Source organism: Meles meles, chromosome 5, assembly GCF_922984935.1.
Source record: "Meles meles chromosome 5, mMelMel3.1 paternal haplotype, whole genome shotgun sequence".
Taxonomy (NCBI): Eukaryota; Metazoa; Chordata; class Mammalia; order Carnivora; family Mustelidae; genus Meles; species Meles meles.
In genome coordinates this window covers 119,325,092-119,337,591 of record NC_060070.1, presented here as the reverse complement: position 1 = coordinate 119,337,591, position 12,500 = coordinate 119,325,092, and the positions used below count along the sequence as shown (strand labels likewise).

Genomic DNA, 12,500 nt, shown 5'->3' with positions numbered 1-12,500 from the left:
CAATGCCTAAACTGCCACAATTCTAAGTCTCCACCGACTTTTCTTGCTGGATCTGTTTCTTCCCCCACTTCACTCCATGGTGCATCATAATTATTTATAGTGCTCTCCAAAAGGAATGTCTTAACTGTGGCTCCCAAACCAATCTGTCAGCCATAGTCAACTCAGAGAATCCTCTATACTCTTACTTCTAGCCTTTCCTAATAACTCTGGTTAATGTTCATTGCTTTCGAGTTTGCTTGAAGGAATATCACTACAATCCCTGCTGCTGATGTCTCTAAAAAGAGGGCTGATTTGCACAACATGGATGGACCTTGAGAGCATTATGCTAAGTGACAAGAGCCATACAGAGGAAGACAAGTAATGTTTGGTATCACTTAAGAGTGGAATCTAAGAGCAAAAACAAAAACAGACTCACAGAAACAGAGAGTAGAAAAGGGTTGCCAGGAGATGGGGGTTGAAAGAAATGGGGAAAGGTTGATAAAAATATACAAAAACAGGGGCGCCTGGGTGGCTCAGTGGGTTAAGCCACTGCCTTCGGCTCAGGTCATGATCTCAGGATCCTGGGATGGAGCCCCACATCGAGCTCTCTGCTCAGCAGTGGGCCTGCTTCCTTCCTCTCTCTCTCTCTCTCTGTCTGCCTCCCTCTCTGCCTACTTGTGATCTGTCAAATAAATAAATAAAATCTTTAAAAAAAATATATATATATACACAAAAACATTCACATTTAAGATGAATAAGGTCTGAGGGTCGAAGGTAACGCACGGTGACTATAGCTGACACATTGCATTGTATAATTGAAATTTGCTAATAAGAGTAGAACTTAAATGTTCTCTCTCTCTCTCTCACACACACACGCGCGCACGTGCAAGATAGATACGTGAGGTGATGGAAATGTTAATTAACTAGGTGGGCGAATCTTTTCACAATGAATCTGCATATGAAATCACCATGATGTACACTTTATATGTCAATTACACTTCAAGGAAAGCTGAAATCAGCAAGAGCGCCAATATATGCCTCACAGATGCCATCTGCTGGTGACTCCAAAGCCTCAGCTTCCTAAGGCATCTGAGCTGAGCTGGGTTCCATGAAAAGGAGAGGTTGGCACTGACTCCTCTCTCTCGGGCACCATTATTTCTGTATAGTGATTTGGGAAGTCTTGATAAAAGTAGTCTTTCAGGGGCGCCTGATGGCTCAGTGGTTTAAGCCTCTGCCTTCGGCTCAGGTCATGATCTCAGGGTCCTGGGATCGAGCCCTGCATCGGGCTCTCTGCTCAGTGGGGAGCCTGTTTCTCCCTCTCTCTCTGCCTGCTTCTCTGCCTACTTGTGATCTCTCTCTCTCTGTCAAATAAATAAATAAAATAAAATTTAAAAAAAAAGTAGTCTTTCAGTTTATGGCCTTTACGAACTAATAGCTTTTCATCTACTCCAACGAAGAAAGAATATACAGCTCCACGAGAAGTAGACAACAGTAACAAGACAGAGCTTGGTCTCAAATTCCAAAGCAATTCCCATACTGTTTTAATCATGCTGAGTATAGACATGGATTCTTTAGTATAGAATTAGGTGGCAACATACAAATCATGAGAACTTAGTGTTATTTTTTTTTGCCCACAAGAGTCTACTGTGGGCCAGTGTCTTTTCAGGGCAACTTCTTTGCAAACAGTGCCTCAGGGATCCAGGCAAATTCCACCTGAGGACCCTATTATTTCAACAGGCAGCCCTATGATTACCACAGCAGGAAGAGAAAGAACATGGGGACTCACATGCTTTCTCCTATGCTTTGGCTCCAAAGTCACTGGCCCTGCCTAAGTACAGGGCAGCTGGGAAATTTAAGGCAAAACATGGACATCTGGTGAACTTCAAGCATCTCTGCAACAGAACACTTCTTAAGGGGAAATTAATTCTTGTGGATCCCCAAGCATTCAGCTATCCTAATACGAAAATGCTAACTTTAAAAGCCTGAACTTTATTTATGAAAATGTCTTTATCATTGTAAAAATGTTAATCATAACTGCAAAAGATAAGTTTTACCAGATTTTTTTTTTAAAGAAAGAAGAAATGTTGTCATTAGCTAGTGGTGAGCCCCAGCTTTGCCACTTACTAATGACATGGATTAGGCAATCTATTTAACATCTCACCTCCCTCAATTTCTCTACTGTAGTATAGTGCGAATGAAAGGAGGCTCAAAACAATATGATGGCAACACTGTTAAAATAGAAACAGGGACAGCAGGCTGGCTCAGTCAGTAGAGCATGTGACTCTTGATCTCTGGGTTGTGAGTTCAAACACCACATTAGGGGTGGAGATTACTTAAAGATAAAATCTTAAAAAATAAAATAAAATAGGAACAACATTCTATGTAGAAGACAGAAACTCACCAACACCGAGCATAGGCCTGTCATACATATTTGAAGGAAGAAAACTGAATAATTGAAAATCCAAAATTATCATTGTAATTGACTTTGGGAGGTGTGGAAATTTCTATTCTTCCATTTTTTTCTTATTTTTTCAAAGTTGCTAGAATGAGGGGTACCTGGGTGGCTCAGTTAAGTATCTGCCTTTGGCATAGGTCATGAACCCGGGACCTGGGATCCAGTACTGTACTGGGATCCCTGCTCGGCAGGGAGTCTGCTTATCCCTCTCCCTCTGCTCCTGCCCCTGAATGTTCTTTTTCTCTCTCCAAAAAAAAAAAAAAGCTAGAATGAGCCTGGGTTATTTCCATAAGGGGAAAAAATCCTATTTCTGAAATACTATGAAAGAGGTAATAGAGAAAAGTACTTTAAAAATAAGCATGTTTTACAAATATAAGCTATATTTTAAATTAAATGTATTCCACTTTGTCACAATTCAACATGTTTTTATTTTATTTATTTATTAATAGATTTTATTTATTTATTTGACAGACAGAGATCACAAGTAGGCAGAGAAACAGGCAGAGAGAGAGAGGGAAGCAGGCCCCCTGCTGAGCAGAGAGCCCAATGCGGGGCTAGATCCCAGGACCCTGAGATCATGACCTGAGCCAAAGGCAGAGGCTTAATCCACTGAGCCACCCAGACGCCCTATTTATTTATTTTTTAAAAGACTTTATTTATTTATTTGACAGAGAGAGATCACAAGTAGGCAGAAAGGCAGGCAGAGAGAGAGAGGAAGAAGCAGGCTCCCTGAGGAGCAGAGAGCCCGATGTGGGGCTCGATTCCAGGACCCTGAGATCATGACCTGAGCCGAAGGCAGAGGCGTAACCCACTGAGCCACCCAGGCACCCCTCAACATATGTTTTTAAGAAATTATTATTTTAATAGTTTCATCTAATCTTTCCCCTTCCTAGGTTGCTTGCTTTTTAATTTTTTTTTAAGAAAGTGGGCATTTTTAAGTGGTCTAAATCATGAATTTGGGGCATCAAAATACCTACCAGAAAAATTTCCATGGGAAACTCCAGTGGGTACCGATTGAAAGAAATCCTGATACATTTGTTGATTCTCAGCGCAACAACAGCAGTTAGAAATAGTAGGATGCTGGTAGAATTAGCTTTTGGGAGAGTTACACAGTAGTTAACTATGTTCTGAAAGAAAACAAAATTACAAAGGCTTAGGAAGGGGTATGATAATTGCCTCTATCTAGAAAATGACACTCTAGATTAGTTCAAAAAGAAATCCCTAAGTAGTGTTTCCGGGCACAGATGTCAATGGAATGATGGAGATATAGATATAGATATAGATATAGATATAGATATAGATATAGATATGGATATAGATATTTTTTAAGTTGAAAAAGAGATACTAAAAGATAATAATGCCCAGTAAGGAAAGAATACACTATATGTTTCAGTGTAATGGAAAGGACCCAGGAGTTCTGTTTATCAGCCTACTCTTTACTAATTTTTCTAGACCACTGACGTTCTTTAGCATGGCTCCTATGCCATTCTTGAATCAAGGGACAACATAGCATCTTATATTCTTTAGATGTTTTAGGATACAGGTCTGAAATGAGGCATGTAGTGGGAAGAATTATGCCAGATTACAGTATTTTAAAAACCAACTTTTTGGTTTTTAACTTTTAATGTAAATCATGTTTGCTTAAAAGGGCTGGGCAAAATGGTTAATGGAACTGAGAACATGATACCACTGGCATCGGTATTTAACTACAATTGTAAATCTAGAAGAGATTTCTTTCTTTCTTCTTTTTTTTTTTAGAAAGAGAGATCACAAGTAGGCAGAGAGGCAGGCAGAGAGAGAGGGGGAAGCAGGCTCCCCAATGAGCAGAGAGCCCAATGCAGGGCTCAATCCCAGGACCCTGAGATCATGACCTGAGTGGAAGACAGAGGCTTAACCCACTGAGCCACCCAGGTGCCCCAAGATGAAATTATTTCTAAGACCTTGTTGACCCAGCCGCCTATGCAGCAATCTCTCCACTCGAGTCCACTCCCTTTTGGAGGCAAGGGGAGGGGCACCTGCATACCTGGGTGAGGGTAGAAATTACTCACATAGAAGAAGGAGATGGGACCAGCGTGAAAACTAATCATAATCCCGAAGATGCAAGTCAGCTGGGACAGAATAATGTGTAGTGCCGTGGCAGCCAGGTAAGCGCTGATCGCAGCCTCCGGAAGGTACGTGGCGACGAAGCCAAAACCTAACAAGCCCATGGAGAGCTGCAGGAGGTTTGGGTGGAAAAGAAAACCTGAGTGAGACATAATGTCACCAAACCAACAAAGGCATCAATTAGGCGCTTTCCCCGAGGTTGCCAACGAAAAAGTTCAATGAGGCCCCTGGGGTTAACTCTGCCCTCTCTTTTTCAGAGCAACTGCAATTGACAAGGTCCGTCCTTGGTGTTGATTCAGGAGCTCTGCACCGCTATAAGAGACCACACTTCCTTCCTGCTTCGGGAGCACTTACTCTTAAGTTCTTGCCCCAGCATCTATTGACCTTATTAATGTGAGGTTAACAGTGACCGAGTGGTGGTTAGAACAAGCTTTTGCCTTTTTAAGGGCCCTTTTGTTAGAAGTTTTGATAGCCCTTTTCAGGAGATGTTAATATCCCTGTGAGGAATGTGGCTTTTCACAAAGGGAAAAGACAAGTTAAAAAACTCCCGGGTTCCAGCTCAGACTCCTCGGCCTTTGACCTTTATCTTTACTAAGAATGATTAAACTGAATTTATGTCTTCAGGATTATATACATAATAGATAATATGTATATATAAGACAAATTCATATAAGTTTCTATAAATCCAGTATATATAATAAATATAATTTATATATTATATATGCATATGTACATGTAAAATACCATATTACACTTAATATATAATTTGTATAATGATATTTTGCATAAATAAAGTAATTATATATATTATATAATTAATTATATATATTATATAATTAAACTTGTATAATTTATCTGATTATATATTTATATATAATTACATATAATAATTCTATATTTATATGTAATTACATATTATACATTAAATGTAGGTTACAATTTAATATTTTACATGTACACATGCATATATAATATATGTTATATATGTATATTTTATATTTTTATATAAATATATATAAAATATATATAATATTTATATTTATATAAATATATATAAAATATATATTATATATATAATATATAAATATATTTATATATTTAAATATACAAAGGATCTAAAAGGGTAGACCCCAAACTATTAAAAAAGTTACTCTTGGGGAATGGGGTTAAAAGTTGGGGCAATATTGGGGCACCTGGGTGGCTCAGTCAGTTAAGTGTCTGCCTTAGGCTCAGGTGGTGATCCCAGGGCCCTGGGATCAAGCCCATTGTCTGTCAGGCTCCCTGCCTCTTCCTCTCCATTTGCCTCTCTGTCTCCATCTGCTTTTCCTCCAGCTCAGGCTCTCTTTCGCTCTCTCTCGCTCTCAAGTAAATCAAATTTTTAAAAGTTTGGGGCAATATTTTAAGATTTATGCACTTTTTTATTATTTGAGACTCTTGCAATATACGTGTTCATCTTTTTTTTCTAAGTAGGCTCCACATCCAATGTGGGGATTGAACTCACGACACTGAGGGCAAGAGTCACATGCTTTACTGACTGAGCCAGCCATGTGCCCTCCATCTTTTATAATAAAAAGCAATTTGAAAATTGTTGGATAGAGGGTGAGCCCCATTTCCCCTTAAGAAAGGAGGTTAAGAAAACTTGCACAGCTTAATGAAGAAGATGGGGATAGATAAGTTCGAAGCCTCCTATTAGCACTTCACCTCTACTTCACTAGAAGCTCTCAGAAAACAAACTTGGAAGAGTAAATCTTGGAGGTTTAGAAGCTTTTTGTTTTCAAGCTTTCAGTCAGTTGAGCACCATGTCTCTATACTCTTTGATCATTATTGCCCAATATGCTCTGCTACTCTAATGGGGCCAGACAGCTTCTTATCTTTTGTGTGACTGGCTGATCTGTATCTATTTCTGTGTTTATGCATGAATCCTTCTTCTTTGCCCATTTCTGCCAATCCCTGTCCATCATTTCTTTCAAGAGCTCAATAAAATTCCTCTTCTCCAGGAGATGTGGTGAGAAGAGCATGATTCCTAGGGACGAAGAACTTGGCTTCAATCCTGGCTCTGCCTCTCACAGGCTGTGTGAGCTTGGACAAGTTAAGTAAACTCTCTGAGCCCGTTTCTTCATCTATAAAAAGTGAATAATACTCAACATGCAGTGTTTTGTATGGATTACATTGTATAAAACATGTAAAACACTTAACTCAAATCTGAGAGTAGTGACTTAGGCAAATACATTACCATTCACTTTTCATACCATCTCTTCCTTCTACCTTGTGAGTGGCAAATACCTATAACCATAAAGCTCTTTCTTGCTCAGCTGTGTTGTGGCATCAGAATCTGTGTTGACCTAATTTTCTAAGCAGTGAATGTCAATCAGTCAGAGTCGGTCTATGACAAGAAACCTATCACACATTCTTATAGAGAACAAGTACTAAATGTTCAGTGAATGAAGAGAAGTCTCAAAACACGGTTGTTTCCTTCACAGACAACTTCAACCAAATAAAGTTTATTCCTGTGCTTTACGTTCTTTTGACACCGAACACTTCACTTTTATTAATATTAATATTAATTTGCACTTTAAAATTATGTAAAGCACAGATTTTGGAGATAGACAACCTTGAGCCTAATTCCCAGTTTGGGATCTTACTGGCTGTGTGAACTTGGGCAATTCACTTAACCTCACTATACCTTTTTTCCCCTTAAAACAAGGATCATAGTGGGTGTCTAGGTGGCTCAGTTGGTTGGGTGACTACCTTTGGCTCAGGTCATGATCCTGGAGCCCCACAATCAAGTCCTGCATCAGGCTCCCTGCTCAGCAGAGGTCTGCTTCTCTCTCCAACCTTCTCCTGCTCATGCTCTGTCTCTCTCATTCTCAAATAAATAAATCAATAAATAGAATCTTAGGGGCGCCGGGGTGGCTCAGTGGATTGGGCCACTGCCTTTGGCTCAGGTCATGATCTCAGGGTCCTGGGATCGAGCCCCGCATCAGGCTCTCTGCTCCGCGGGGAGCCTGCTTCCTCCTCTCTCTCTGCCTGCCTCTTTGCCTACTTGTGATCTCTCTCTCTGTCAAATAAATAAATAAAAAATAAAATCTTTAAAAAAAATAAATAGAATCTTAAAAAAAAAAAGGATCATAGCAATACCTACCCTCACACAAGGAGTTGTAAGGGTCAAATGAGAGGGATACATGTGAAGTATTTTGAACAGTGACTAACACATAACAATGAATGTTAGACATTTAAGTACAGACTTCTTTTTAAAATTTAAACTTTTTATTTTATTTATTTTTTTTATTTTATTTTTTTATTTTTTTATTTTTTTATTTTTTTATTTTTTATTTTTTTATTTTATTTATTTATTTATTTATTTATTTATTTTATTTTATTTTATTTTAGGTAACTGTAAATCAATATGCAGTTGGGAAAAACATTACAGAGAAATCTGGTTTCTCAGTTTCCCCACTGATAGTATCTTATAAAATTATGGTTGACCCTTGAATGCCACAGAAGTTAGGGGCAAACCCCCTTTCCTCCCCTAACACACACAGTTGAAATCCATGTATAACTTTTTTCTTTTTTAAGATTTTATTTATTTGAGAGAGGGAAAATATGAGCAGAGGGAGGGGCAAAGGGAGAGAGAGGCAGTCTCCTGGGCTGAGAAGGGAGCCCAATGCAGGGTTTGCTCCCAGGACCCTGGGATCATGACTTGAGCCAAAGGCAGATGCCTAACCGACTGAGCCACCCAGCAGCCCCCTCCAAAGTATAACTTTAGATTCCCCCCAAACTTAACTCCTATTCTCCTACTATTGAGCAGAAGCCTTACCAATGACATAAACAGATGATTAACATTTGGTATATGTGTTACATACTATATTATTACAGTAATATAGGATATAGAAAATAAAATCTTATCAAGAAAATCATAAGGAAGAGAAAATACATTTACAATACTGTACAGTATTTATTTTTAAAAATCTGCATATAAGTGGAGCTGTGCAGTTCAAACTCAAGTTGTTCAGGGGTAATTGTTTTAAATACTTCCTCTACATACATTTTGAACCACACCACAGTGTTATAATTTCATTTCAACCATCAAACAGAATTTAGGAGGCATAAGAGGATGAGGAAAATCTATCGTATTTATCCATATTTTTACTCTTTCCATTGTTTTTTCTTCCTTCCTGATGTTCCAAGATTCTTTTATCATTTCCTGTTTAGAGAACTTCATTCACCATTCTTTTAGGGTAGGTCTGTTCCCAGCAAATTCTCTTAAGTTTTCCTTCCTGTGAGAATGTCTTGACTTCCCTATGATTCTTAAAGGATATTTTCATTGGGTATAAGATTTTGGATTGACATTTCTTTGCTTTTAGCGAACAGAAAATATTGTGTAACTTCCTTCTGGACTCTATGGTTTCTGGTAAGAAATCTGCTGCCATTTGAGTTGCTCACCCCCCCCGCCCCACCCCATAAGCAAAGTGTTTCTCTTACTGCTTTTGAGAGCTTTTTCATTGTCTTTAGTTTTTAAGAAACTGGTTATAATTTGTCTTGGGGTGGATTTCTATAGATTTATCTTGTTTGAAATTTTCTCAGCTTCTTGACTCTGTACGCTTACATCTTTTGCCAAATTTGGGGAGTTTTCAGCTGTTATTTCTTCAAGTAATTCAGCCCCCATCTTTTTTCTCCTCTCTTTCTGGGACTCTCATGATATAAATATTAGATGTGTTGTTATTGCCCTACTTGTCCCTGAGTCTCTGTTCATTACTTTTTCCAGTCTGTTTTCTCTCTGTTGTTCCTATTGGGCAATTTCTATTGTTTTTTCTTTGAATTCATTCATTCTTTCCTGCCTCCACTATTCTGCTATTGAACCCATCCTTTGAACTTGAAATTTTGGTTATTGTACTCTTCAGTTCTAAAATTTCCATTTGCTTCTTCATATTTTCTGTATATTTGCTGAGACTTTCTATTTTCTCACTTGTTTCAAGCATGTTCATTATTGGTTGCTGAAGCATGTTTAGGATGGCCTCTTTAAAATTTTTGCCAGATAATCCTAACATCTCTGTCATCTCAGTGCTGGCATCTTTTTATTGTCTTTTTTCATTCAAGTTGAGATTTTTCTGGTTCTTGACATGACAAGTAATTTTCAGTTCAATGGTAGACATTTTGGACACTATGCTATGAGATGATGGATCTTATTTAAACCTGTGTTTTACCTTACTTATTTTGACAAAGTGATGGCAGGGGAGGGGACAGGTGCCTGTAGATGTAGAAGTCCAGCTTCTCCTGTAGATGTAGAAGTCCAGCTTCTCCCCTAAGCTTCCACCAACAGCTGTGGCAGTAAGGACTCTTCATTATTGCTGGGCAGGGGTAGGAGTTCTGACTCCCACTAGCCCTCTGCTGATATTATCCTGGTTGGAAGAGATGGGAATACCTTACTTCTTCCCATTTGGCATCCACTGACACTACAACAGAAGGGGTGTCCTCTTCCAAAGGTCATCTCTGACACCACTCCAGTGAGGAATAGGAAGAGGGTCTCATTATTGCACAGTGGGAATGAAAGTCTTGACTCCCTATTTGGCCTTCACTGACAACACCCCAGTTGGGGTTGTTGGTGTGCAATTCATTATGGGTGGGTAAGGGTGAAAGTCTGGACTCCTCAGGTGGCCTTTGTTGGCATGAGGGGGTTGATATCACAGTTTTGTTTTGTTTTTCCTTGGTGTTTGTCTGGAGTATAGTAGTTATATGTAAAAGTTTTCAGCTTTGCTAGCCTTTTTTGGTGCTGTGGCTATAAAGAACAGACTTCTGTTAGGGCTTTGTGTCTGTGTGTAGGGGTGTGTGTGTGTGTGTGTGTGTGTGTGTGCACAGGTATTAGCATTTGGGTTTCTGGCTTCCTTAGCACCAAGTTTGAAATATAAGAGGCAAAAAGAAAACCCTGGAAACTCACAATTGTGTTATTCCTTGGATCCTGAGGTTCTGAGCCAGTTTGCCTTCTCTCCACTATTCAGTCTCATGTTTGTGTTATATATAACGTTCCAAGGTTTTTAGTTGTACTTAGCAGGAGGCATAGGGAAAAGTAGATCTATATCATCTTTCTGGAATTTGAATATCTTCTTCTTTATTAGATGAAAAAACTGAGGCTCAAAGGAGGCAAGAGAACATGCCCAGAGTCATGTAGAGAATTCATAGGTTGCTGATTTATATTCTGTTATTTTGTCTTCTCCTACAAGATTCATTTTTTTAACCACAGGAATTACATCTTCTTTTTAATTTTTGGTCTCTGTCAAAGTACCCAAATTCATATTTCTGTACCCAGTAGTTATCACATACTGATGCTTACTATGTGACAGGCTCTGTGCTGAGTGCTTTACATGTATTTTCGCACTTAGTCCTCATAAGAACCCCATGAAATAAATGTTATTATTCCTATTTTATACACAAGAAAACCAAGGCCCATAAATGTAAGGTAATTTAAGTAAGTCATATAGCTGGTATCTGGGCTAGACTTTGTAGGCTTTCAATAAAACCTTATCTAATAAAAGATGGTTCCAGGAGAGATCAGCAAAAATTAGCTAGAGAGTAGGTTGGTTGCAAAGAAAGAGAAATAAAGCTAGCATATGTGACTTCTGTTCAATGGGTGAAGCTTTAGATGTTAGTCTCTGAGAGAAAATCAAAGACACACCAAAAACAAGTTTTGATATTTTAGTAAGTCATTGATATTATTGTCCTTTAGCTGTGCTCCTGAAATTTTAAAAAAAGAATTCCAGATCTTGCTCTCATGCTTACTTAACCCAAAATATAGTACACGAGCTTATGAGTGCTAGTCTTATTGAAATAATATAAAGACATTTTTAAAAAACATGAAATCATGAATAGAACTCTAGACCATAGTCCCTAGGACCCTTCTTTAGTCTTGACTGAGAATGTTCAGTGTCTCATCCTAAATCAACGGGTGAATTGTTTCTGAGGAGGGGAGAAGTTTTGTCAGCAAGGAGAGCCTATTCACACATCTTGTAAGTTTTTAAAAAATAAACAACTGAAGTTCCAGATATATCATGACGGATAACAGGAGCAACAAAAGGAAGGGGTCCATTTGTAGCTCCTTTATTTATTTATTTCTTCTTCAGGGGTTCAGAGACTCCAATCCTACCTGAATAATCCCAGTCAGAAAAGTTGTGGATGCCACCACACTCAAGGATCTATTATAGTCTGCAAGGAAGGAGGGCTTGGAAAAGTCATCCTTGATGAAACTTCCCAGAATCAGGTTGCCATTGTTGAATGGGTACAACCTCAGCACATCGATCATCAGAGCACTCACAAGGAAGAAGGAACCTATGAAAGAAGGTGTTGGGGCAGAAAGTGCAGTTTTAAATCCAGGTAACCTGACATATTTGAAAAATCAAGGCAATGGTCTAATGCTGTTTTGTTTTTGATCTGAAGAACTTTTCTTTTTTGAAAGTGGCCATTGGAAAAGTAAGAAGGAGCAAAGGAAAGAACTCTGGTTCCACATGCCATGAGCATCTTCCAGAATTTAGATTATGGTGGTACAGGTATTAACCTCTTTGTAATATGGGCACAAGGAGTGGGATTCAAAAGGAAATTGGCTGGAAATGCATATCAGGCTCAGCCACTGTACCTGCTCTTAGAGAGAGTGAATGAAATGGTAGGTAGGTAGATCAGAAAACAAAGCTAATCAATAATAATAAGAAAAATAGCACCTATCACTTGTGAAGGATTTATTAGTTGCAAAATGACAATGAGATAACCCTGTTTCAAACATGATTTCATTCAGTCCTCCAATCCACATAGTCACATATGGGAGTAAAGGCAAATCTTACCTTTAAATTACCTAACAGAAACAAAACTCCTGTAGCCTTATTATTAGTATCTGGAAATGATTGTGCTATGCCCCAGGAACTTGGAAATATGGGAATAAATTGTTCTCTCAGTCTCCCAATGTAAAATCAGCACATAA

The 12,500-nt window shown here is 38.5% G+C and overlaps 1 protein-coding gene across 1 annotated transcript in view; it reads right to left on the bottom strand.

Moving 5' to 3' along the window:
* The window catches only part of SLC26A8 (solute carrier family 26 member 8), a 77,633-nt gene that overhangs the window by 35,345 nt on the left and 29,788 nt on the right, over positions 1-12,500 (bottom strand). The window contains exons 5-7 of the mRNA XM_046006496.1: positions 11,676-11,857; positions 4,483-4,647; positions 3,412-3,561 (exon numbers count right to left, since the gene is read on the bottom strand). Of these exons, the coding sequence (XP_045862452.1) occupies positions 3,412-3,561; positions 4,483-4,647; positions 11,676-11,857 (497 nt within the window). The remainder of the gene's footprint in view (positions 1-3,411; positions 3,562-4,482; positions 4,648-11,675; positions 11,858-12,500) is intronic.